The 27,605-nt window shown below is 48.6% G+C and overlaps 1 protein-coding gene across 1 annotated transcript in view; it reads left to right on the plus strand.

Moving 5' to 3' along the window:
* Positions 1-27,564, plus strand: part of APCDD1 (APC down-regulated 1) — a 33,586-nt gene extending 6,022 nt beyond the window's left edge. Inside the window, exons 2-5 of the mRNA XM_008522731.2 lie at positions 6,880-7,063; positions 9,829-10,360; positions 23,699-24,020; positions 25,464-27,564. Of these exons, the coding sequence (XP_008520953.2) occupies positions 6,880-7,063; positions 9,829-10,360; positions 23,699-24,020; positions 25,464-25,915 (1,490 nt within the window). The 3' untranslated portion in view covers positions 25,916-27,564. The remainder of the gene's footprint in view (positions 1-6,879; positions 7,064-9,828; positions 10,361-23,698; positions 24,021-25,463) is intronic.
* The last annotated feature ends 41 nt before the right edge of the window (positions 27,565-27,605 follow it).

Here is a 27,605-nt window from a genome sequence, read left to right on the forward strand (position 1 = left end):
TGTGTAAATCTCTGTGTAAATGGTCAACCCTATGCTTCCTTTCATTTCAGAAAATATGTTCTTTCATTTGATATCATTGGGAGTTTTCACTCTCTGAAGAGTAGACTATTGCAACTATGATAGTAGTAGATGGTTCTACAGTCATTTAGGATTACTGTTGTGGGTGATTTATCCTATGGGAGTAAACCACTCACACACAGACACACACACACACACATGCACGGGAATAAGCCCTCCAGAGCCCCAGGACCTCATTCAGTTCTCCGGTGCTAATCTATAAAATGGTACCCAAAGGCCTCAAGAATTAACTTGTTTGCCACAACTGAAGAATTTCCTTCCAGAGTCTACCTTTTTCTTCCGCAGTCACTTGAAAGAAATGCCACCTTTGTCATAATTTTATCCAGGCCACGGGGCCCTGGTGTTGGAGACCATTTTATAGTGAAGTCATTTTGATAACCTCCGTATTCAGAGTTCCACTGGACGGGGAAGTGCTGTGGGGAGCTTCTGGGTTAGTTGTACAGCGCACTGGCTGTTGACAGACCACTTCACGTTAAGGAGTGGTGTTCCGCTTCACCTTTGTCTACCCGTATAGGAACTAGCATTTGATAAATGAGGTAATATATGCACAGAGTGAATTGTCAAGTGTTATACAAACTTTAGTTATTATCACCATTACTATAATTTTTACTTTATACAGGGAAAAAAGGGCACACATTAGATGACTTACCCAAAGCCACCTTGAATCCTGAAAACTCATAGCCACTTTCTTCCTGTACCATTGTTGTTTGGTCCCTTCAGATACTCTTCCTTAGATTCATTTACAGCAAAATCTTAATGAATGGAACCTAATTAACTGGTCTTCTCAATTAACTAAAACATCTAGAATCCTCAGTTAGCCAAAATGTTGTTGTCGGTTGTATGCGCTCACACACATATACTTTCTTATTCTTATCTGTTCACTCCAGTACCTCTGTATCCAAGTACCATCCTACAGCACTGATGACCTAACAATGACCTTGAGCTACTTTAAGAACCTGAATCATCAGAGAAAGCTCATAATGTCAACTGTATTCAATATACAATGGCAGAATTTTCAACAGCTAAATATTGTGGTTAGCCAACACTTCCAGTTACACAAGCAATCAAATTAAGTGAAGGTTTTTAAAAGTTATTATATGTAACAAGCACATTTATTATTATAAATAATAGGTATTCTCAGAGGAGCTGTTATCATAGTTAGTTGCCATCCTTGGGTACTGCATTGCTTAGTACCAGGATGACGGACTTATATAATTTAAGATATGAAAGTAGGACATATAAATATTTTGCAAAAGTTTCTCTTCAGACTTAGTGTTGAATTAGTATAGATTCCTCCCTTCTTTCCTTTCTTTTAATATAACTTCTTGGTAATACTTCCCCCACAACATGCCACAAATGGTCAGTGCCTGTCCAGGATGACAAGACAGGGTTGCTGCCATTTGTTGAAAGCAGCTCCCTTCTCTTATCCTTCTCATCTTATTCATTCAGGCAAAAATGATACACTGAACCATTGCGGAAGCTTCATAATTGATCTTCCTGCTTCCATCTGCTTCCCATCCCTCCAAAAAAGGTAGAAGTGGTCTTTCCAAAGTGGAATTCTCACCATGCCATCACATTGTTAAAATCTTTTGGTGGTTTCTCTTCACCTTTCCCGGCAAATCTATACTCATTGTGACACATGCAGCCTCTTGATCACGACCCTGCCTCTCTTTCGCTGCTCCTCTGTCCTAGGCCACCCTGTGATCTCCTCCCTGACCCTCTCCAGTTCCTCCTACCTGAATCTCTCGGGCTGCCTCTTTATGTTTGAATGTGCTGTATGCTCTACGTAGACCTCTTTTGTTCAGTCTTCAAGGCACAGCTGCCTCTCCAAGAACCCCCCAAGGATGAATTCAGAGCCTGCTCCCTCTGTCCTTATGAGACCCTCCACAAGCCCATTTGGGGCCTGGTTTCTCGCTCAACTGAGACTCCCTCAGGGCATAATGTTTGTACCTTCTGTGCCTGAACAGTCCTGCTCTTCAAGAGCCTTTTCTGATTGAGTAAATGAGTTGCTAGATTGAGTCCCAAATTTGGAGTTGACATACTCTGGGCAGTGCCCTGAATACGGGGTCCCTGGGTTGACCAAAATTCTGAGGCTGGAATCCTTGGAGGGCACACCATGGTTGATTCTGGAAAGGAAGTCTTGGGGTATAAGGATGTAGCTATTATACTTGGCTTCTCCTGCTGCTGGACCTTGCGCTTCAAATGACCTTTTAATTCCAAGCCATTTAATAGAAGTAGCACTTGCAGGAAGGCTGGCCACATTTTCCACTCCAGACGAGCCAAGTCAATATTGGAGACCACTGTCAGTAGGTGAGTGCAGACCTAAGAGGCTGATGCTCCCACCTTACGGCAACTCCTGCTTTCACTTGACCCATGTAACTTTGCTCTCTAAGAGTAGTGGAGGTGGTGGGGACTTCAAAGGGAAAAGATAAAAAGACAATGAATATCACCCCTTTTTTCCACCCTAAAAATGCAGTATCATCCCTGAGTGTGAACTCTAAGTCACCACGTCCTGACGGAACCTTGCCAGCTGTGTAGTTCTCCATCTGGCTGCTCACTTTGACACTCTTCTGCACCGACAGCCCTGCCAGGTTCCTGAGCTTGGCTCATTGACAATAGTGAAATGGAGGTTTGCTCTAGGAACCCTGAGTAATTTAATCTTTTCCTGCTTCCTAAGGATTTGCGTATTGGTGACTCTTGGATTTTACTTCTTCCACCCTTGGTTAAAAAGCATAACGGTAGGCTCCCTCCTGTTATGACTATCCTTATGCAGGACCCATACAAATCCTGGTCACCTCTCCCTCTGCCTTTGAACTCCCCAGTTTCCTTCCCAGAGCCCTCCTTCATCATCTCTACCTTTGTTCTCTGACATCCAGGCCAGTGAGACCATAAGAGCCTCAAAGTCAGAAAAACGTATATTCATTCTTCTTTATATTTACATCTCCTAAAATGTACAAAGTAATAGTGAATAGGTATTTGTTAAACTCAGTGGAACTTAACACCCACAGAGCCTGGTGCTTTGGGTCCCATCCTCTTCTACATCAGGGCCGCCTGTTAACCCTGCCTGCTAGCCCGTGTCTTTATTCTGAGCACTCTGTCCTTCTCAGAGCTCAGAGTGAGCCTGGCTCCAGTGACTTTTACCATTCTTTCAACTGTTCTATTAGTTAGGAAGGACTTATTGAGGGCGGGCTAAGAGCCTAATCATTATTTAAAATAGTAACAGCTAACATGTAATGAGGATCAGACACTGTGTCAAAGAACACTCTTATTTAATCTCGAGACCAACCCTAAATGGTAGCTAATGTTCTCCCCTCTCTACAGATGAGTAGACTGAAGTCTGAAGAGGTTAAGGTCACAGTGCTAATAGTGTGCTTCAACAATTATAAGATACACATTTTTCTCCTGTTGTAAGATCTTCGCAGTGGATGTGCATCTTCTGGTCGATGGGGGTTCCAGTCCCTGTTAGTCTGCGGGCAGCAGTCATGAGGAGGGATGCAGTCCTTGCCTTTATAACCTGGACACAGCTGCAAATAGGCTGGTTTTGAAAACAGAGTAAACATTCAAAGAAAGCGTGCTTGTTTTTTTCTCCATAACTCACTTATAAATTACACTTTCACTAAAAAGAGAAAACACTGAAAATCAGACAGGCCTAGGAACAGAGCCGTGGGGTGCTGGTTTGACGTTAGTGAGGCAAATATTTATCCTTGCAGGAGTAACTGCAGTTATGTGTTTTCTGATGTAGTAACGGTCAGTTACTGGGAAAGGAAGATACCCAAAAAAAGACGAGGCTGTGCTTGCATTTCATGATTGAGATACTTGCAGAGCAAAGGGATGACCTACCATGTGTAAAGCAGTGCCACCAAAGGCAGGAGACACTGCCACATCTCTGAGTAGAGAGAAGAAATGTTGGGGCAGTGGAGGCTGCCATGCATGCTTCGTGGGTCTTTCAGGGCTGTGGCTAAGGCATTGTGTCATCAGGTAAATGCAAGTGTTTTTGTCACTGGTGGTAAAATAATGGTGCATCTCAGCAGTCATTGAAGTCTTGGATTTGATGAAATCCTTTAAGCAGCAGGTCCTGTTTCAAACTCAAGCAGTCCAGCTCCTGAGGACATTTCACCCACGTCCACGACCCTCCCAGCTTTTTCATCTTTAGTGGAAAACATTTGCAGGGTGTAAAGGGGTTTACAGGTCAGGTTTTGGAACATAGTTGGGTTGATAGTAGATGATGGCATGTTTACTGAATGTTTAGTGTCATATTTCAAGCAGAATCTTCCCCAACACAACACCTCGTGACCTGAATTAAATTCTGTTTTAAGTTGGCCACATAATTATAATTGATCACACAATTGACCCAGCAGACTGCGACTCGTATGGTTTCATTCCTGGACTGCCTAACAGGGAATTCGGGAAGTGCTTCCTATATCCAGATGATTTCCACTGTTGGCTTTGGTGGAGGGACAGTGAATAGTGGCCATCTCCCTCCTCTAGTTCAAAGTCAACTGAGAGATCAACACAAGTGTCAGACAAGTGGGGATTAAAACCTGAGAATCATGATAAAGATCCATCAGGAGACACTGTATAGATGGATGTCCATGGTAGGATTGCTAATAGTCCATCCCTGGATGTTTCAGACTTTCCCCCCAGGGTAGTGCCACAGTGAACAACTGAAGGGGCAGGGTCCTTGCTACATGGGGCAGGGCGGTGGGGAGCTGATCAAAAGGCATGCATTGAGAACAGGCTTGTTTTGCAAAGGGAAAGAGAAACACGGCTGAGTCAAGCAGGCTTGTTTCCTTCTCTGTCCTGCACGCTGTTCACTCCGGGAGGGTTGAGCGAGGGGTGGGGAGAGGACACCCCAAGTGTCACTCTCGTGGGAGCGCCTGCCCTCCATGGATGCGCACGGGCCAGGGAAAGGAGCTCCTCGCTTCATAGCCACAAGGATCAACGTCAACACCACCAGACATGGATTTCTGAGTTTTAGTGTTCCCTTTTTCTAGCTCGGGTCTGAATCCACTGACTTGGCTATTAGTGCCTGGTGGTGAAGTTGCATTTAATTTGAGCAAGCCATCATCATCTTGTTTTAGAGTCTGTTTTCACAGTTTCGTCTAGTCGAATTGTACCCATAGGTGTCTCTGCCTCGTTGCCCTTCACTTCACTTAGGATCTGCAGGAGCAATCTGAGGCTGTCGCTCCCTCCCAAGGCCAGCATCTCACTCCGAGGAAACCCCGAGAGTTCCATGGGGAGACTCTGTCTTCTCAGTGCCAAAGACTTTCAATAAAAGATTAGTCCAACCCTCTTAATCATGGCAAAAATCTGACTATTTTACAAATATCTGAAGGTTATCAACCTGCGGGTCTGAGTTTCTCCAGTAGATTTTCCTTCTGTTGCTGTCAGTCACTAGATTCTGGGTCTAACTTATCATTTTCAAATGATCTTTCATAAACCATGGTTTCTCTATGAAGTTATTCGGATGTTGATTAAAAAATACATCATTGCCCCCTCATAGGTAGCGTTCTAATAGATGCATTTTAGTTGTTTTGTGTATGTTTATGTTTTTCCAAGAGAGTTAATAATTTTATTTTTCAAAATAAATTTTTTTCTTTTAGTTTTGAGATATAGTTGACATGCAACACTGTGTAAGTGTAAGGTGTACAGTGTGATGACTTGACTTATGTATATTGTGAAACGATCACCACAGTAAGTTGAGTTAGCCTCCGTATTGTATTTTCGTATGTTTGTCTGACTGGCGTCCTCTTTGCTGAGTGTGTGTGGCAGGCTCACAGTGAAGACTGCGGACTTGTCAGCCACTCGGGAGTGACCGAAGAGGCACCCGATGGGTTTCCCATTATAACCCCTTTTGTTTTCGTTGCTTTTCTCTGAACACCAGGCTGGGAGCAGTTCTGCATATGTAATGATTTTGGCCAACCCGAACTATTTATACTGAAGATAAACTTGGTCCTTGTATTCCTTTACCCATGGAAAATTAAAACGTGCAGGCTTCTTTAGTTACTCTCAATTTTAAGCTCTATGATGTATGTTTAGTTTGCTGCCGACTTTGTGGGGGTGAAGAGCTGGATTTCGAAGATAATTGGGGAACATGAGACCCCCTTCCCCCTTTGTAGGCGGAGTGTGTGATTTGCACCCCAGCCGTGGGCAGCCCTGTGGAGGGTATCTGTTTGGAGACTGAGAAAGCCAAAAGATGCATGACTTGGTGTGAATAGATGGGAGCCAAGGCAGAGAGCACATCACAGTTGGGAGACTTCCGAGCTGTTCCCTGGGCCTTTCTCTTTCCATCTTTGTCCTTTTCACTGAGGCTGATCTCCTCACTCTGTCCCTTCCTCACTTTAATGTGTCACTGCACTTGTCCACCCTTCCTGATGACCCCTTTCTTACCTGTTTCTTCAGTCCCGTCTTCAACTCTTTGGTGACTCTAGAGCACGTCCATTTTTGTCTTCTACAACCCCTGTTAACATTCATTTGTCTGCGCAGCTCAGCTGCTCATTTAGATGCACGACCTTGTTTGCTGTTTCATAAATGCTTGGATTTGAGCTCAGGCTTTGTGAGGAACTAGCAAAGTGACCTCGTGCAAGTCATATCCGTTATCTCCGTGGACCTCGGTTTTCTCAGTTGGGGAATGATGTCGCGGGACACTTCCTGCTTTGGAATGTGCATTCTATGAGAGCAGAGACTGGGAAAGGCTGGTGGAGCAGGAGTGTGATTTCCCTGCCACAGAGGCGCTGCTCCAGCCTGATGCCTGTCTGCTGCCGGCTCTCCTTCCTGCTAATCTCCACTCTTCGTTTACAGGGCTGGGAGAGGGTTCTGCCCTCCTTCATCCAGACAGCAGATCCCATCCTAGGTCCTTAGAGAAGAATGCCTGGAGGGCATTCAAAGAGTCACAGTGCCATCACATGCTCAAACATCTCCACAATGGTGCAAGGATCACTGTGCAGATGCCGCCTGCCATCGAGGGCCACTGGGTGTCCACCGGGTAAGACGGCCAGGGCCAGGTGGGCCTGGAGAGCAAGTACGTCTATGGAAGGCTCTTCTTAAGGTTTCTCAGGTGCATAGAGATTTTAATCTACATTGGTTTTGGTGCTAAGCTCTAACTAAGAGCCAAGCAACTCTTTGAAACTCTGGTTGGTAAAGAAACAGAGCTAAGCACCTAGAAATCTTAGCTAAAGCAGAGGTGATACGGTTCCACTGTTAACCACCCGCTGTGAGTGAATGGGTCCTTGTTTACCGAACTCTGTGGGACCACTCGTATATAAAAAGAAGCCATTAGCAAGTGAAATTAGGAGTCTGTGTTTCAGCAACCCTGAAACATGACTTGCAAGCTTCTGATGGTCTGACTGTTCTATCCATATTCTGGTAATTTAATACATGGCTTCAGGGTTCTAAGAGTAAGTTAAAAGGTACTCAGACTACCTCTACTAGCCAGGGTGTAGTTCTTGGATTCTTTTCCAGGCTGCAGAGCTGAGATTTATCCCAATTTGAGCTCTGCAATTTTTCCCCTCATTAAGTTGTTGAGAATTAACAAGGCTAACTCTGGGATCTGATCACTTCTCCTTCAGCCTCCTGAGTACCTTGGGGAGGGATCAGATGAATGTGGAGAAGAGAAAAAAGGAATTTCATAAGATGATGAAGACCCAGAAGGTTTTTTTCCCCCCTAAAATGGGGTTTCTCAAAATAACTGCATGAGAATTATTTGCACAATCTTAATGTGATGTACTTTTAAATAATTTATCATTTTATTCAACAAATATTTATTGTGTGCACAAATATTTACTGTGTGCCAGCACTATTCTAGATTTGTGTGTATAGCAGTGAAACAGACATGGTCCCTGTCTTCAGGAATTTTACAAACAAACCCACAAAGAAGTACTAAGAAGAGGGAAAAAAACAACAGGTGCTGAAGGAGAATACCAAGGGCCCTATTTTAGGACAAGGGTGGGGTCAGGAAAGGCTACGGAAGAAGAGGACACTGGAGCTGAGATGTCCTTGGCTGTGCAAAGACTGAGGGAAGAGCTGTCCTTCTGGAAGAACCGGCAGAGGCTGGCCTGGAGAAATGAGTGACCGGAGCTCTTGTGGCCCTGATGTGGTAAACCAGGGAGAGCAGCCCCAGGGAGGCTGCGAGGAGGATGGGGCCGCACCCAGGCACCTGCAGGCCGGGTCTCCTCTCTGAGTTTGACTTTTAATATAACAAAGTGGGAAAGCCATTGAAGAGTTTTCAAGTAAGGCCCATGTTTAAGACGATTCCACTTCATTAAAAGGCAACTTTGGCTGCTGTGTGGCAAATGGATGGTAGAAAAAGTGATTTGGGACCCACCAATTTAGCTGTTATAGCAGTTCCGGCTAGAGAGGACGGGGGCTCGGGTAAGGGCAGGGCAGGGATGATGGAGAAGTCAATGTACGTGAGATCTGTTGATATCGTCAGTGCTTAGATAACATATTACGATGAAGTGGCTTCTTATCTAAACCTCAGCAGACATTTGTTACTGCTCACAGTGAACTTCTCCTCTCTCCCTGGGGGGACATCTAGGGTCTCCTCTCACTCCTTTTTCACAGATGATGGATACTCAAAGTTCTGCTGAGGGCTCTATGTGCATACAGTGTTATTTGACATCAGCTGACAATCTTTACCTAGCAAAAGATGCCCACTTCTAAATAGTATTTATCTTTCACCAGTTTGTTAACTAAAAAATGGAAATATTAGCAATTTTGAGAACCACTGGCCTTTTGGGTTTCAGCCAAAAATTGATGAGGCGGAAGTCATGATGTACCTGAGACTAGGATCTAGCTAAAGGTTACGGACACACGAATTCTTTGGCAGTGCAGTGAAGAACCACCCCGCACCCCTGCCTCCCTGATGTGGGCAGTGCTGCTCGTATATGAAGTGATTGCAGTTGGAGTGGTGGGAGGAACGGGCCTGAGCTGAAACCTGCCAAGCCGTCTGTGCTCTGTAGACCAGTACTGGTGTTTCTGGCCTAGGAATCTAGCATTTATCTAATGCCACAGAAAAAACATTTTGTCATTGTCAACAGCACAAACAAAAGGAGCCTTATTTCTGTTGTTGTGTTAGCTGTGCTTTCACTAATTGCCTCTATTTTTCTGCTAGAGGGAAAATTAATTTTGACTGGATGGGAGGGTGAATTTCCAATTGCCTCTAAGTGATACTTCCCAAGACTGGATTCCATTTCAGGACAAGGGGCATCTGGCACCTGTCTGCTCTAGACAAGGTCCATAAAACGGAAGTGTTAGGAAACCACCTGTTTTTAACTAGCTTAAGGGAACTCCTTTTATAGGCCAGCACTATACTCTTGATCCTACCAGAAAGAAAGAAATTTCTCTGTAGCTTAAGCCCACAGGTGGGACTGAGGATGGCAGGTTTCTGCCCTGCTGGCTTGTTAGTAAAGTGAATGAAGGACTTTCTGGTGTAGAGTGATTAGGAGCCCAGGCTCTGGAGCCAGACAGCCGGATTCGTGGTCTGGCTCTGATGCTGGCTGGTTACATGACCTTGGGCATGTCCCCTAATCTCCTGTACCTTGATTTCCCCATATGGCCAATAATAATACCTACCTAACTCTTAGATAGTTGTGAGGACTCAATGAATTGGTGTCTATAAGGGGCCGAGAATAGTGTCTGGCCCAGGGGAAACATTTTGTTGTTATTCCCATTGTTGCTTAACACTGTAATGAATCTCTTCCTCAAGGCTTTGGGCTTAAACACGTCTTTGCTTTGCCTTTTCTCCTTCAGCTGTGAGGTGAGGTCAGGCCCCGAGTTCCTCACAAGGTCGTACCGATTCTACCACAACAACACCTTCAAGGCCTACCAGTTCTATTACGGTGGCAACCGCTGCACGAGCCCCACCTACACGCTCGTCATCCGCGGCAAGATCCGCCTGCGCCAGGCTTCCTGGATCATCCGCGGGGGCACCGAGGCCGACTACCAGCTGCACCACGTCCAGGTCATCTGCCACACGGAGGCGGTGGCTGAGCGGCTCGGCCAGCTGGTGAACCACACGTGCCCTGGTTTTGTCCCCACGGGAGGCGCCTGGGTGCGGGATGTGCCCTACGACCTGTGGCGGGAGGAGAATGGCTGTGAGTGTACCCGGGCGGTGAACTTCGCCATGCATGAGCTGCAGCTCATCCGGGTGGAGAAGCAGCACCTGCAGCACAACCTGGACCACCTGGTAGAGGAGCTTTTCCTTGGTGACATCCACACCGATGCCTCCCAGAGGGTGTTCTACCGGCCGTCCAGCTACCAGCCCCCGCTGCAGAATGCCAAGGTACCTCCCACAGGCCTGCGGTCTCCTCTGTATTTAGCAAGATGAATGACCCTGCGTGAAGGCCTGACCATGGGGTCACGGGGCCAGTGAGGGGGAGCCCTGCCTTCTGGGTAGGCTGCTGCGAGGTGGAGGGGATGAAGCATTTGGGGGACACATAGCAGAGTCAGGAGACCTGGGTTGCACCAGCTTGCTCAGTGACGGGGGCCTGGGTTTTCCTGTTTGATGCGGGTGGTGGGAGTCGGGTTGGTGGTGTGGAAGGGGCTAGAAAGGGCAGTGGTCTTAGAAAGCTCCTGAGGCTCCTTTTAGCTTGAACACTCCAGGAACCTCCTCTGTGATTCTCAGAGGAGAGCATGGAGGAAGCGTGGAGGTGTTCTAGCCACATTTGGGAGAGACACAGCAGCAGTGGTGGCCCCGGCCTGGAGGAGGTGACAGGGACAGTGCTGATGGCACAGTGTAGTGCTGTGGGCCCTGTAAAGACTTCCCACCCACAGTACTGCTTTCAGTCCTCACAGCCATCCTGTAGGGCAGATATTCTCACCCTCTTGGGCAGAAGAGGCGGCTAAGGCTTGAGGCGTGACTCTCCTACCGAAGGTCTCCAGTTAGTGAGTTTCACTGCCCGAACTTGAACCCAAACCTCCTTCTGCAGACCCCAGGCTCTTTCCATGTGACTCTGTGAAATGTCGATTCCTGCGATCAGGAGGGTGCACAGAGCCAGCAGGAAATGATTAAAATCTTCTAATGTTCTTCTCTTGAACGATGGTCCAGCAGTTGTATTTGGAACCCACAAGGCATTTCCTTCCCACAGGCTCAGGATCGGTGTGGGGGCAACGCCCCCGTGCCCACAGCAGCAGCCGGGGAAGCTGGAGGCGGGTGGGGCGAGGCCCGGTGGGGTTGTGGCTCTGGTTCCCGGGGCAGCCGTTTTCTCTAGAGTGGCTCCCCACGTCAGCTTGGCTTTTCTGGAATCCTCAAGACAGCAACTCTAATTGCAGGGCCCGTTTGACATTTGTTTGGCAGTTTATTCGTTTTTAAAAACCGTTTCTCTTCCTAGTCCCCTAAGTCATTCATGATTGGTGGACACAGCACAGAGCGCTGTCCCTGCCGAGACCACGCAGTGCGCTCACCTTATCTGCGTTACTTGTGAGCTCGCGTAAGGACAGTGCCTTTATGTAACTGGAAAATCTGCTGAGGAAGCCCGCCTGGGGAAGGCTGCTTCCTCGGGTTGTGCCTCGTCGGGGACGTCCCACGTGAGGAGGCCGACTGAGGGCTGAGGGCCCCACCCCCTGCAGCCCCTGGGCTCCCGGCGCTTGGGCCGCATGCCGGCACCGCTCAGAATGCCAACCGGGGGCTCCGCGCTCCGCGGTGTAGGTTCAGGCCCGCGGAGGAGGAAACGGTGAGTCAGGGCAGAGAGGGAGAGGGCAGCCTCCATCCCGGTGGCTGCGGGATCTTAGGGGTTCTTGCAGGATGAGTTGGGTCCGGGGGGCCGCAGCTCTGCGTTCCTCACGTCGATGCAAAGCCATCAGGAGGAGAATCGGCTGCAGGGAGGCACCTGGGAGTGGGCCTGCTTTCTGGGCTGGCTTTAGTGCATCTCCTGGGAAAACCGATAGGGATACCCGGCTTCCAGTTCCAGGCGGGACCTTTCAGTTGGTAGCGTCCTCCACAGTCAGCGTTGAGTGCTGAGCTGAACAGCATGCTCTTGAACTCTGGTGTGAGGCAGCAGCAGAAGGAAGGGGAGGGCGCACGTACATGTGGCTTCCTCGGAGTGCAGTCTAGCCAGCTTTTAAATTGTCTCTGTAATGGGAGGTACACCTGTCGTGAATACACATGGTCCACAGATAATCCAGAAACCCCATGCGAGCCCACAGCACCAGCCCCTGTCTCACCCTGAGCCTCTACGAAGCTCTGCTAACCGAGCAGAGGCCGCTGTCCCTGTGCACCCTCCAGCGAGACTCTAAGGAGCAGCCAGACAGCCCAGATGCAGTGAGGCAGGGCTGAGAAAGGAGGCGAATGGCTCCAGGCGGAGTCAGGGGCATCATGGGCTGGAGTCAGGACCGCACTCCTGCTCCCTGCCTGACCTTGGCTGGTCGTTTGCACCGACTCAGATTCAGAGTCCGTTTCCTTACCTGCTGACACCCATGTAGGCTCTTCGATCTCTTAAGCTCACTCTAGGACTGGAAAAAAAGGATGAAGCATACCCACCTTTCTGTTCTTGCCTCTGCGTCTGCCCCCTCAACTCACTGTGTACTGGGAGTGGCCTGGCTCCTCAGAAGGAGGTCTGAGAGGGTGAGTCAGTGTTCTGAGACTCTCACACGGCCCTGGTCCTGCAGGAGGGCCTCCTTGTTCTGCTCAGCGTCCCTCACGAGACACAGCCCGTCTGTTGGGGGAGCAAAGGCACACGCCTGTGGCTCCTGGAGGAAGACTGTCTTGAAAGTGAGTTATTAAACGTTGGCACGGGGATTAAGGATGCCCATTGTGAGGCTGACCTTCTTAGAATTTTTATAAGCAAAAAAGTTGAAGGGTTGCTTTTTGTTTTTAACACCGTCTGGATAGATTGGGGAGAATATGGACTTCGGAGTTGGTAGCCAGCCCTGGAGTCCAGTCCTGGTTCATCAGCTGTGGGGCTTTAAGACCTCTTGGAGCCTTAGTTTTTCTGGTCTATAAAAATAGTAAAAATAGAAGAATTGACTGGGTTGATGTGCAGAATGCTGTCTGGCGTTGGAAAGGGCCCCGCGACAGCTCCCGCCTCCCCAGGCCTGGAGTAGGAAGCCCTTCTGGGCAGATGGCTCCTGGAGGCATGAGAAGACGGTCAGCCAGGGGCCTCCAAGTGTTTCCTGAGGGCTAGCTGTAAAGCACTTCCTCCCATGTTCTACCCCCTCCTCTGCAGTTGAGGGAACATTTACCCAGATTCCTAAGAAGTAAATTTTTTAAACACTAGGCCTGATTTCCGCATTCAAGAAATATTAAAAGTGGAAAGAACCTTGGATCTTAGATATTATTCAGGACACACTGTTAAGTGAAAAAGAAGGGTACAGAATAGCAGGAGAAGTGTGGTACCATTGCGTAAAGAATAAAAGAATGGGGGCTGGCCCAGTGGCATAGTGGTTAAGTTTGTGTGCTCTGCTTCAGTGGCCTGGAGTTTGTGGGTTTAGAGCCCAGGCATGGACCTACACACCGCTTGTCCAGCCATGCTGTGGTGGCATCCCACATACAAAATAGAGGAAGTCTGGCAACAGATGTTAGCTCAGGGCCAGTCTTCCTCAAGCAAAATGAGGAAGAGTGGCAACAGATGTTCACTCAGGGCCCATCTTCCTCACCAAAAAAAAAAAAGAAGAAGAAGAATAAAAGAAGGATAAGGGGTGGGCCCCGTGGCCAAGCAGTTAAGTTGGTGCACTCCACTTTGGTGGCCCAGGGTTTCACTGCTTTGGATCCTGGGCAGGGACCTAGCACCACTTATCAGGTCATGCTGAGGCAGCGTCCCACATAGCACAACCACAGGCACTCACAACCAGAATATACAACTATGTAATGGGGGGCTTTGGGGAGAAAAAGAAGGAAAAACATAAAATCAAAATAAAGTTGATGACAATTGTTAGCTCAGCTGCCAATCTTTAAAAAGAAAAAGAAGGATAAGAAACATTTACCAAGGAACCCGTGTTTCTGGAAAGGTGCGGGGGAAACGACGATTGTCTCTGAGGAAGGGACCTGAGTCGCTGGGACAGTGGGACAGGGACGCATCACTGCATAGCTTTCTGTACCTTTTCCAATTTGTGTCATGATTTTACATGACCTAAACACAATCACCACACAAAATTAAAATAAATTTTAAAAAGCTAGGACTCTGAGGCTCAGAGGACTATTGTGGCCACAGCTGAAGATGGCGGCAGGGCCGGGAGGAGGGGGCAGGCAGGCGTCCAGGGCCCGGCGTGTGCCCTCCGCCGCCTGGACTGCCGGCTGGTCTGGCTGGGGGCTCCTTCCAAGGCAGGGCCCCACGGTCCACGTGGCTCTGGGAGTGAAAGGGCCCGTTCTTCTCGTGTTGTCCCTGGCCTCGTGCATCTTGGCCTGCAGTGTGCAGCAGAGTTGTCAGGAGGCTTTAGATCCTTCCCCAGGATCGCTCTGAGGAGGAAGAAGTGGACTTGCCCTTGGTGCCTTTCCAGACACAGCAAATGCAAAGCCCCAGGTGCTCCCTGGCGGGAGGGAGGGAGCGCGTCCCTTGTCCCTCTGGAGAGACTGCACGCCCCTCCCTCTTTGAACTCTTTCCTAATTGCCGCTCCGGAGAGGCCTGGCTGGAAATTAGTTTAAATGCTAAATTGAGTTTGAAACCACTAGTCTCAGCCTCTCTGGAAATGGGACACCATGTAAAAATAGACACTTGAAATCAACTTGTTTTTCTAAGCTTTATACAGCTTTGCTGTGAGGTTCAGCGTCCTTTGGCAAATAAGCGTGTTTGAAGAGAATCAGGTGTGCTGGGAAGATTCTTCCAGGTTGGAAGTGGCTGCCCTTCATTAAGAGACCAGGACCGCCTCAAGTGTCCCTGGAGGAGGCTGCCTGGCTGCATCGAGTTTCACATCAGGGCCACGCTCCCCTCTGCTTGGGTTCCTGTGCAGTGGACGGGTTAGCGAGGTGCGTTCCTTCCGTGGTAGAATCAAACAGTAATTAAAAGCAAATGATTGCGGGGTTGTTGGAAGCGCCAGAGCCTCAGGACCAGACTTGTAAGCAAATGGAATTGGTCTTTCTCCAAAATCCTGCGCTGATTTAGCCACAGGGTCGTAAATCAAAGGGGTTGTCTGAACACCAGACGTCTTTCCCCAGCGTGTATCCTAACTGCTCTGCCCAGCGCGCTCACAGCAGCGGGCTGCACGTCGGAGGAAGCAAAGCTCCAAAGTGTTTTAGGGGGCCTGAGCACTGCAAACCAAGAAGGCGGTCCTTGTGTGCCTTCTCTCCTAAATTCTGTAGAAACTTCTAGGCTGTGAATGAGCATTTATTTTTGAGGGAACTTGCCTTTCCAAGCCTTTTCAGAGAATGTGAAAAAATACTTAGTAACTGTGAGACATTCTGATATCTGTGTCGTCAGAGGGACTTTGGACCAGGTGGCCGTGGGCAGCAACCTTTCAGCCCAGCCCCAGGAGACGGCTCTGCAGAGGAAGGGTCTCTCCTAGGCTTAGCGTGGCTCCTCGGGGAGTGGGTGTCGCAGGAATTACAGCAGAAGGAACCAAGTGCTTGTGGAGGAATTTGTATCCCTTCTCTTTCTGCCAGTGGAGGGAAGGGAGACGGATTTGCAGAGGTGATGGGAGACGGAAGAGGTGGTAGATGGTCCTCCGGAGGTCCAAGGAGTCAGGACCTAAAACAGTTTCAGGAGCCCATCTTGCATTAAGAGTGACTCCTGAAGAGCACTGTGACCTGCTCGCTGGGGCTCGGTGTTCACTATTAGGCAGCAGATGTTGCATGTTGTGGGAATAAAGGGATCTGTCAATAGGGGTCAGATGATGGGGTCTTGACCCTGAAAGGCTTGCTTGTGTGGACGTTTTATTTGGGCCAGTGTATGAAATGTCACCTCATTGCTGCACCACACAGCCACTGGCATACACTTTTATTGCAGAAACAGTTCATTATATTTCTTGATTCCAGAGTCTTTCAGCAGATAAACAGGCATGTGAGGTTGCTTTGTTTAAGGAGTTAGCTGACCAGGAAATACTTGTTGTCAGAGACAATGCCAGTGGTAAACATTTCATCCCTTAAAAGGCAATTTCTTGACAGAGTAGAAGCCTGGGCATGCAGGAAAGCAGCCGCTCAGAAGGTCTGTGTGCACCCCTACTATGTGGGAGCGCTGGCTCAGCACTGTGGGGAGACGGGAGCAATGCGCCAGCCCAGGGGATCCCCTGCACTTACAGCAAATTTATTTATTAGGATGAGTCTAGTTTAACTATCGAAAGGAATTTAAATTAACAGTAGAAGAAACCATCAAACAAGTAAAGATAAAGAATTTCTCCTGAAACCATCCTTAATGTCATTTCTATTAAAGAATCAGCTTATTATAGTTCTCTTTATCTAGCTGTTGGGTCTGTGCCTAGTGTGTCTATATGGGCGAGGTGGAGGCAGAATTCTCTTCTGTGTGATTTACTGGTATCTCATAAAACAGGAAAGGGCTTTGTGAGCTAACCTCTTAGTTTCTAAACTTCTAAGAAAACTCATTTTGAGAAATGTAGTGTTGCTCCCGAGGACCTACGAAGTCCCCTTCTTAACTTTAGATGCAGAAGAGTTTTCAGTTGACTTTTGCTCCCCCTAATAACTTGGCAGTGGAATACAAAACCCGAGGAATTGGCAGTCCACCTTTCTTGCTTTCTCCCATGGTCCTTTTGGCTCAGGCCCCTTCGTGGATCCTTGTGTCAGGCTTTGGGTTGCTGGGCAGTATCTCCGTGAGGCCAAATCCTCTGCCCTCAGAGCGCATGCTGCCTCCCGGCAGGCAGTGACCAGGCGGAGTAAGCGTGACGTGTGGGGCTGGCGTGGCTGCCCCTCCCTGTGGAAGCAGATGCTGCACTGCAGGGCAGACAGACTGCCAGCTCCTGACGGTGGCCCCCAAAGCTGCAGTTAAAGAGACTTAACAGCTATGCACACAGCTGTTCACCCTGCTTCCTTCTGAAAGTGGAATCATCCTGATTCCTGCAGGTGGTCAGAATGAGCCCCGAGTTTATAAACTCCTAGGATCCTGGAACTGAAAAGCACCCCAAGAGGCCCCTCCCACAAGGGTGGCAGCTCTTGTCATTTGTAATGGGTGCTGGCCCACTCTACTAATATTTTTAAATACCCAGGGACAGCTTTCTGTCAGTCATGAACCTTTCTCATACCCACTGCAGTCTCCTGGACGTCTCACGGGAAATAGGAAAAAGGGAGAGTGCTTTGGTCTTGGCCTCAAAGAACTTATAGTGAAGTGGAGAAGACCCGGGAAGGATGGACGTGTAGGAATACCTGCAGTAGAAATGTAATCGAACACGTGTTGAATTACACGTGTCAAAAAAGCCTTCAACATCCGTCACTGGCCATGGCAGGTTTCTTTCTGAGAAACTTAATGTGTTTTTTACCCCATGGAACAGAACTCTATGAAAGGACGTTTCCAACATCTATTCCCATTTCTCCTCCTCCTTGAGCAAAACTTTGAGTCGAAGAAATGTTTTATTCAGCCTGCCTCTCTATACACAAACAAGATCGTATCAAGTAATTTCTCCCACTCTAGGAAGATGCAGTCAGCAAATATTGTTGATGCTCCAACTCTCCAGAAATAAATACTGGCAGGGAACGGGAGAAAGCCTGGAGAACCCCCACCAGTCGTCCGTCAGAGAAGACCTTTTCCAGCCACTGGAGCCGTTGTTAGGGACACGTGTGTTCTTTGCAGGATCTGAGCCTAAAGGCAGCCTGGGGCCAGGAGGTAGCACTCAGCAAGCCCCAGGACCAAGTTATGTTCCAGATTCTATGTTTGGCTTGTAAAGTCACCTGAGCCACGTTATTCGGTCTCTCTGTGCTTTGGTAAAGTGCACTGTGCTCTCTGGGAGGCCGTGAAGCTGAAGCAGATGAGTACTTGAACTTCCTCAGAATCAGACGTTCTGTGCGTGCAAGCTGCGGTCATTTAACATGTGACCAGGGTGCTGGGCGGGAATCCGGAAGCACAGTGGGCAGAACCCCACTCTGCCTAGAACATTACTCACTCGTAAAGTTCAAGGTCGATTTTTCATTTTTAAAATAAGCTTGATTTTTTTAAGAGATTAGTTGTGGAGGGATCTTTTTTCTCCCCTCTTCGGAATTGAAGCTTTTCATAGATTGGCAACACTGAAGCATGTTCCAGTCCCCCTGCTTTAACCTTCAGATCTTTTGTATGCAGAAACCCTGGCTTTACGCCGGCCCTTTCTGAGATGCGGGGAAGGGAATGATGTGGAAGCCCAGTCAGAGGGCCTGGGACAGGACAGCTCCTCACATGAGAATCATGTACTGGATCGTGGAACAAAGAGAGTAACTTCATAAAGCAAATGATATTTCACAGTACAAATCACTCTTCATGTTGAAAACTCCTCCCATTTATTCATTTTCAAAGGCTACTGTTCAAGAAAAGCATCTTGGAAAAGAGAAACTTTAGAGCCAAAACAATATATAGGCCTTAATTTCTGCTCCACTATAGTTGTCCCTATAGGTCTTTTGGTTTTTATTCAAGCCCAGGATGGTGGGATTTAAGAGCACAATCATGTTTTTTAAAAATCTGTCCACAAAACAGAGAGGTGTCCCCCTTATCCAGCCATGGCTAAAACTGTCCCCTTGTTGACAGTATGCACAGAGGGCCAAAAATCCCACCCTTGTTTATGATGTTTGGTTTCTTCATGCCGGCTAAAGAGTTGTTTAAAACAGTCACTAGTTGGGCCAGCCCCAAGGTGTAGTGGTTAAGTTGGGTGCAGTCCGCTTTGGTGGCCGGGGTTCGCAGGTTCAGATCTCAGGTGCCAACCTACACCACTTGCCAACCATGCTGTGGTGGCATCCCACGTATAAAGTGGAGGAAGACTGGCACAGATGTTAGCTCGGGGCTAATCTTCCTCAGCAAAAAAAAAAACCCCAAACAAACAAAAAGAAGTAACTAGGCAACTCAGCCAGAACAACAAAACAACCCAATTAAAAAATGGGCAAAGGACTTGAATAGGCATTTCTCCAAAGAAGACATACAAATGGCCCATAAGCACATGAAAAGATGCTCAGCATCACTAATCACCAGGGAAATGCAAGTCAAAACTACAGTGGGATGCCACATCACACCCATTAGGATGGCTACTATCAAAAAAAGAAAATAACAATTGTTGGTAAGGATGCAGAGAAATTGGAACCCTTATGCACTATTGGTGGGAATGTAAAATGGTATAGTTGCTACGGAAAACAGTATGGCACTTCCTCAAGAAGTTAAACATAGAATTACATATGATCCAACAATTTCACTTCTGGATATATACCCAGAAGAATTGAAAGCAGAGTCTCAAATAGATTGTACATCCATGTTCACAGCAGCATTAATCACAGTAGCCAAAAGGTGGAAGCAACCCCAATGCCCACTGAGGGATGAATGGATAAGCAAAATATGGTCTATACAGAGTGGAATATTACTCAGCCTTTGGCACATGCTACTACATGAATGCACCTGGAGGACGTTATGCTAAGAGAAATAAGCCATTCACAAAAGAACAAATACCATATGATTCCACTTATGTGAGGGACCTAGAGTAGTCAAATTCATAGAGACAAAAAGTAGAAGGGTGGTTGTCGCGCCGGAATGGGGGAAATGGGGGACTGGTGTTTAATGGGTACAGAGTTTCAATTTGGGCAGATGAGAAAGTTCTGTAGATGGATGGTGGTGATACTGATGGTTGCACAACACTGTGAATGTACTTAATGCCATTGAACTGTACACTTAAAATGGTTTGGACGGTAAGTTTTTACGTTATACACATTTTACCACAATAAAAAATGTAACTAGTTTAGGAATTTGGCAAGACCAATACCTAAAGGCCAGGTTCCTCTCACTCCCTCCCTAAATTCTCACAGACCCAACTGATGGACAGCAAGCTTCCCTAAAACTATCTGTCCTGCTTTTCTCTGCCGCCGAACAGAAACACTTCAGCCCAAGGCCACCATATGCCTAAAGCAACCAGAGTTCAGCCAGGTCCTCATCTTGGAGCTCAGGACCCCTGTCCCTTTGTTCTTAAAGAAAAGTACCAAGTGAACACCACATACTGCCAGCTGGGCGTGGTGCCTTTCTGGAACAGCCTGAGCCTGACATACCCCAGCTGTGGTTGTTGTAAGAACTAAGACCCCTTCTTTCCCTGCCCCATCTAAGATGCTTTCTGGGCAGTTCCTGAATTGATACTGGTATTTGAGGAAACAAATCTTTTCAGGGATTGAGAAGCATCTTAGAATGGCCAGAAATGAAGTAGTCACAACTGATGTTTTTAAATTCCCAAATTACAGACAGCAAACAAAGTTGTGGGGAATGGGAAGTAGGGCAGTGGAGGCTGGGCTGGCACATAAGTAAACAGGCAGTCCACTTACATGGTTTGGGAGCTGCCTGGCAAGTGGGTGGGGTCACTAGCAGGCTTCTCTGCCAGCTGCTGAGCGGCAAGAGTAGCACAGAGCTCCTCATGGCAATGTGGCAGCCTTCCGGCTCATGCTTCTTACCTTGACCTGACATGTGCTCCAGAGGGTCCTCTCTTTCCAGAGCTGTCTGCTGAACAGCTCAGTGGCCTTGCTCATAGACACCGGCACCAGAATACCACTGGCCTGTCTGAGAGATCTCAGAGGTCTGGATCCAAGTAGGGGGCTGGTTCCATCAGAGTGTGGGCCAGGCAGGGACGTCAGGTGCTGTCTGATGAAGGTGCTGACGGTGATGATGCTCACTGGTGGTCATGGGGCTGCTTCCTGGGTGCAGGAGCCTTGTGCTGGGCATGTTACAGATGTCATATTAACTTTCCATCCCAGACTTTCGAGTGTCAGAACTCCCTTTTAGGGTAAAAAATGTGGAACCTTCACCTCCTAGTAATTTGCTAAGAAAACACATAGTGGCAAAATTACTAAATTCAGTGATGCCTTCTTAACTAAATTTGTATCTTATTCACCCTAACGCACTTTCGAAAGACTGCACATTTAGGGGGGGACATGCCGTTTAATTCGTCTTCTGTCTGTGTGCACACGTGCGTCCCCGCCTGCTCTGCCGCTCTGAGGAACTCCTCCCCGCAATGGTGCTGCTGCGCTGGGTGGGAACCACTTTCATCTACTGTTCATTTCTTGCAGCAGTTATGCGAGTAAGTAGAATGATCCCATTTTATACATGAGGACATTGATACAGAGAGAGATTAATAACTTGCCCAGGGTCACCAGTTGCTAAGCAGCAGTCGCTGCTAAAAGCGGGGGGCTGGCCCTGGCCCGCACCACCTCCTTCTGTGCACTTAGGCTCGGCCCTGATGGGCTGTGTGCAGGTGTTCTTCCCTCCCTACTTGCTTGCTGTAGGTTGCAGACAGCAGCTCACTGCTGACCACAGGCCGCAGAGCAGTTTCTCCTGTGTGCCCCACAGAGCCCTTTGGAGGAAACCATAGGCCAACAAAAGCACCAGGACCCCAGGACAGTGAGCACCCTGCCTTCTTCTCACTCTGCAGCTGCCCATTTGGTCTCATTGTCTACAAGCCAAACGACGTTAGCAAAGGAAGCCTTCTCTCCCATAAATTACAGCTCTGGGCTCATCTAGGGAGCACAGCAACAAGTTAGCGCTGAGTTCTCCTTGGAGGAGAATGCAGGGGGATGGCAGCAGGGGAGCCCTCTTCTCCCACTGCTGTCCTCCTCCAAGACAGCAGAGCACCTAACCATCAACCACCACAGCAATCTTACATTGAGTGAGCTCTGGAAACGAAAAAGCCTTGGAGATTTGAATTTCCAGCTTTAGAAAATTCAAGCCTGCCCTTGGTGGTTGCCTGTTGGTCCCTGTCTGCAGGCCTGAGGCCACACCAGTGAGCCGCTGCACCCCACAGACCTCTAGGCAGGGGGCGCACAGGGCTGGGTGTCTGCGAGCTGTCTACCTGAACACTGAGTACAAGTCGCCTTCCCACCATAGCACTGATCCGATTTGCGTCATGCTTCTGGCGTGGCCAGTGTCTGTTAGCCTAGGTGGCTTTATGACACTCTAGGTGGGAGGGAGACCAGCAGAAAGATGGTCCTCACGTCCAGGGGGAGGCAGCCCTTGGCTCACAGGTATCGTGTGACTTAGGTCAGACAGCCAGGCAGTGACAGGTTTGGTCATGAACCCAGATTTCCTGACTTCCAGACCTTGCCTTTTTTGTGTGAGCTCGGAGACCTCTAGGCAAACAGCATTTACGTGGCTGGCAGTCTCTGAGCCACAAGCCTAGATAGCCCTTGGCCCAGGGTCTGTGTGAGTGTTAGAAAACAGACTCAGCGAGAGAGGCTCCTGGAAGACAGAGCTGCGGCTATCTCACACTAATTAAATGGCTTAGAGCTGTAAAGCAGGAAGCCAATTAAGAGCCTATCAGCGTCCCAGATGGAGAGGCCAGTGGACACAACGATGAGGGTGTGTGCGCGGATTTCCCAGACACCTGTGGCTCCCGCCTTCTGTCGGGCCTTGTCCTTCCCTCCCGGCTTTGAAAAGACCCCTGCCTTTACTAGACAGCCCCGCTTGTCAGCCAGAGGAACTGGAATGCTGTCCTTTTTTTTCTTTTGTGTGTCGTGTAATTTTTTAATGAAAAAATCTAACGGGTAAAATATACATAACATAAAATTTACCATCTTAATCATTTTTCGGTGTACAGTTCAGTGGCATTAAGTACATTCACATTGTTGTGTAACCATCACCTCCATCCAGCTTCACAACTTTCTCATCTTCCCAAACTGGAACTCTGCACCCATTACACACTAACGCCCCAGTTTCCCCGCCCCCAACCCCTGGCACCCACCCTTCCACTTTGTGTCCCTGAATTTGACTATTCCAGGGACCTCTATCAGTGGCATCGTACAGTATTTGACCTTTTGTGTCTGGCTTATTTCATTAGTATAGTGTCTTCAAAGTTGATCCACGTTATACATGTATCAGAATTTCCTTCCTTTTTTAGGCTGAATGGTATTGTTGTATGGATAGACCACATTTTGTTTATCCAGTCATCTGTCGATGGACGTTGGGTTGTTTCCACATTGGGCTATTGTGAATAATGCTGCTGTGAACGTGAGTGAACCAATATCCATTCAAGACCCTGTTTACAATTCTTTTGGGTGTAAACCGGAGATGGAATTGCTGGATCATACAGTAATTCTTTTCTACAGCAGTTGCATCATTTTACATTCCCACCAACAGTGCACAAGGGTGCCAGTTTCTCTACCTCCTCACTGTGGAGGAATATGAAACAACACTGCTATTTTCTGTTTTGTATTTTCTGATAGCAGCTGTCCTAATGGATGTGAGGTGATGCCAGCCTTTCTTTTTGAAATCAAGTGTCCAGCACATGTGGTCTGAAAACGTAATAGAATTCTAAAGAGAGTCCATGTCGCAGCTGAAATATTTAGGCAAGTCTCTAATGTCAGCTAAATACGCGTGCACTTGTGAGCACAGAGACACATGCACACACACTATGTGCACACCTCCCCATCCCCCATCTGTGCACAAGACCATTGCTCCAGGTGCTTCTTAGGTACCTGGGTGACAGGAGATGGTGCCCTGGGTGCCTTGCCCAGTCTGCTGTGGTGAGCCCCGTTTGAAGGAAGTGCATGTACACTACTCTGTCATGAGGATGACGGTCTTTCCTTGTGCTTGTTTCTTGACTTCAGAATCATGACCACGCCTGCATAGCCTGTCGCATCATCCACCGGTCGGATGAGCACCGCCCGCCCCTCCTGCCCCCCAAGGCTGACCTGACTGTGGGCCTGCATGGCGAGTGGGTGAGCCAGCGCTGTGAGGTGCGGCCCGAAGTCCTATTCCTCACACGCCACTTCATCTTCCACGACAACAACAACACCTGGGAAGGGCATTACTACCACTACTCCGACCCCGTCTGCAAGCACCCCACCTTCACCATCTACGCCAAGGGCCGCTACAGCCGGGGCGTGCACTCCTCCAGGGTCATGGGAGGCACGGAGTTCGTGTTCAAAGGTAGGCTTCCTGCTTCCATTCTCGAGTGAGCGCCCAGTGGGCGAGGGACAGGGACGGTGAGCAGCTTTGTGACGTTTTTGTTGAAGCAGAGCCTGAGGGAAAGGGCTGCTTTTCTGCTAGAGACATGGGGAAGGAAATAAGGGAGTACTTTCTGCAGCACAGTTGTCCTTCACAGCAGCCCCTGAGCTCGGAACAGGCCAGCCAGGGTGGAGGGCGCTGTGCCAGCAGCCCACACTGCGGCCTGCGTCAGGGGTGGCCAAGGAGTCTGTTACTAGGAGGGGAGTTTCAGGTCTGCGTGTTTCCTTTTATGCACAGCTCGTGGCGGATGCTGAGTGGGCCTGTGATGATGCCACACTTACTTGCTGCATGCAGTGTGCTTTCTTGAGTGGGCAGTAAAGAGCAGGGGTCAGTCATACCTCAGGTGCTCAGAGTTGTCATTTCCAACCCCGAGTCTGTTGTGCGCTTGAGATGGTGTTGTGCGCTCGGAGGAGGGAGTTTTGGGCTACACAGCGATCCCCTGAGCTGGGGAGGTGAGGGCTGAGGTTCGCCAGGCTGTTTTCAGCAAGGGCGGTCTTGTGGTCTCTATTTCTAGGTGTTTTTGTAAAGCTTGGACATCTTTGTAAGATGATGTCAGCCCTGGGATGGCCGAGAGGGACGGCCTAGGTTCTGGTGTGACCCCTTCCAGGACGGGAGTCCATGTTTAGTCTATTTAATATAGAATATTTCTGTAACCCAGATAAATCCCAGGACAACTTAGCCCTCCTCTTAGGAAGGAAGATTTGCTCCAGGAAGGTGGACCTCTGATAGAAGGCCCAGGAGAAGCCGTCTTTGATTCCTTCCCAGAGCTCTTGTGGTATACCCAGAATGTAGTCCCCTGAGAGGGCCTTTAAAAGCAGAACTGCACAAGTGCTGGGCTTGTGTTTAATATATTTGCTCATATTTTTCTTGCTTGCAGCCTAGTTTATTTTAGATGCCTGATTTATGGGCCAGTATTAATTTGCAAGAATGCTAACTAGAAGAGGTATTTGGCACCAAAACTATTAAAAACCCTCAAAACCTTTTCACATAGACAAAATCCCAGTTTTTGTTGAATATCTTGTCAATCCCAAAGAGTCAGTGTCACCAAAGATGACTCCCGGGAGACACTTGGTGTGATAGTTTGATTTCACAATAACAGGGACAGTCAGGGTCCAGCATTTATAGGCCAAATGCAGGTTTTTCCTAGTCACACCTGCAGTACATTTGGGTGACCTCCCTTCAGATCAACGTGTCGACCTCCTCACCTGCCGATGCTGTGACGCAGTCTGAGGTCCGCGGGCGGGCATGCGCTGTGGGCTGTAGGACGGAAAGCTTGGGGCTGAGGCGTGCAGCTGTATTGCTCCCGGGGCTTTCTGCTCCGCACGCTCACTCCCTGGGGGTCACGGAACTGTCCTCTTTCCGCAGTGACTCACATGAAGGTCACCCCCATGGATGCGGCCACGGCCTCGCTCCTCAACGTCTTCAACGGGAACGAGTGTGGGGCCGAGGGCTCCTGGCAGGTGGGCGTCCAGCAGGATGTGACGCACACCAATGGCTGCGTGGCACTGGGGATCAAACTACCTCACACGGAATACGAGATCTTCAAAATGGAGCAGGACGCCCGCGGCCGCTACCTGCTGTTCAACGGCCAGAGGCCCAGTGACGGGTCCAGTCCCGACAGGCCTGAGAAGAGAGCCACATCCTACCAGATGCCCCTGGTCCAGTGCGCATCCTCTGCACCCAGGGCTGAGGACTTCTCCGACGACCACAGGGCTCACCCGTCCGGGAGCCACGCCCCCAGGAGGAGCGCTTGGCCCCTGCTCTTTGCGGCCCTCTCCTGCCTTTTGACTCTGCCGCCCTGGAACCTCCTCAGATAGAAATTTTTAAAAAGTTCTATTTTTCCAAACCAGGGTTCTTTACAATTTACACATTATCTTTACGAAAAGAAAGGACACCACTTCTGATGCACTTGAGCCCCCGAGAACCGTCTTCCTTTTCGCCTCTGCTTCGCGCCACCTCCCCACCTGGGTCCTGAGCAGCGCTGTTCGAAGTTTCTGCTGTGAACTCCATCCAGTCGGATCCCTGGCCTGAGCGTCTTCACAGTAGAAATTGCACTTGGAGACGCCAGAGGGTGTCGGGCCGGTGTGTTTGGTAGAGGGATCAGGGTGACAGCTGGGGCCTCTTCTTTTCTTCCTCTTTATTATTATATTTCAGAGTTGAACTTAGAAGAAACAAATATTAAGCTTCAGCTTTTCCTGCCACTTTCCTGCGGTTGTTTCCTGTCCTCCTGTGAAACTATTTACTCTCCGAGTTTTACAACCTGGAATCCGGTGCAGAGTTGGTTTGGGAATGTGATCAAGACACCTTTTATTAATAAGGAAGAGACTTGAGTGTAGATATGTACAAAGGAAAAGACGCAAAGTCTAACTTAACCACCTTGACCGCCTTTATGCAAAACAGGAGAGAATCCAAACTTTCAAATGTTGAGTAGGAAAGTATCTGTAATTAAAGTTTCAAAATATTTAAGCTATTGTTGTTTTAACTTGTTGGGAAAGAGACGTTGGTTCTATGCTGGTTCCTGGGTGGCTGCGGAATGCATGCTGTTTTCTTACGTGCTCAGTAGGCAAGGGTGGCCAAGCAAATACCAGAAGCAGTCCCGTTAGCAAACAGACAGGAGCAGTGGTGCCCTGCATGGTGGCAGGGCATTAAATGCCCCATAAATGATAAGGTGCCCGTCCGTTCCAGTGTCCTCTTTGTGGGACCCTCTTCTTGGCTCACGCTGCATCTGGTTGGGGCCGAGTGGATGGAGCTTCACTCTCGCTCTCTGCTCCTTCAAAGACAGATGCTCAGAGACCTTGCTTGGTATCTAAGGGCCTGGCTGTTCAAAGAGAGAGCAAGGGGGCGCCCAAGCTGGGGGCCCCATTAGACCCCAACCCCAACGTGTATGTGAAGTCCCCTTATGATTGGACATGCCAGTTCGCTCGGTCTCTGTCCTGCTGTTACCTTGGCCCTGGCTGCAGAGCCTCAGGGCCACCTTACGTAGAGTCCCTGGGCTTCTTTCAGACAGACATCGGGAGGGTACGTGAGCCATGGCCACCTGTTACTTTGGATTATTCCAATGGTGCTATCTGAACACCAAGTGTTATTGCCAGTAGAGACTGCTGGAGGGAGACGGTGGGTAACGGGAAAGCCTGGTGTGACTAATAGTGAGCACGGAAACCATGATCAAGGTTGAAAGGCATCCTGTGTTTAAGAATTAACCTCATGCAAGGCCGTGGCACTCGATGTGGTGCGGAGTTGTAAGGATGGCATGGAGCACCCAAGTGCATTATCTTTAGACTATATTTTAAGTTGTGGTGCATACTGAGGGGGTTTATTCACATGAAAATACTAACTTAATGTCTGCCAAGTTTAATAAACAACGATGTCAAAAATACGCCCACAAAATACATTTTACCTGTGGATCTATTTAATTAATACTAATTCTATCTTTAAATGATGTAATAAAATTATATGAAAAACTGTGTTCACTGCTAAGAATACCTCAGTGATTTACTATAAAGGTTG

Source organism: Equus przewalskii, chromosome 7, assembly GCF_037783145.1.
Source record: "Equus przewalskii isolate Varuska chromosome 7, EquPr2, whole genome shotgun sequence".
NCBI lineage: Eukaryota > Metazoa > Chordata > Mammalia > Perissodactyla > Equidae > Equus > Equus przewalskii.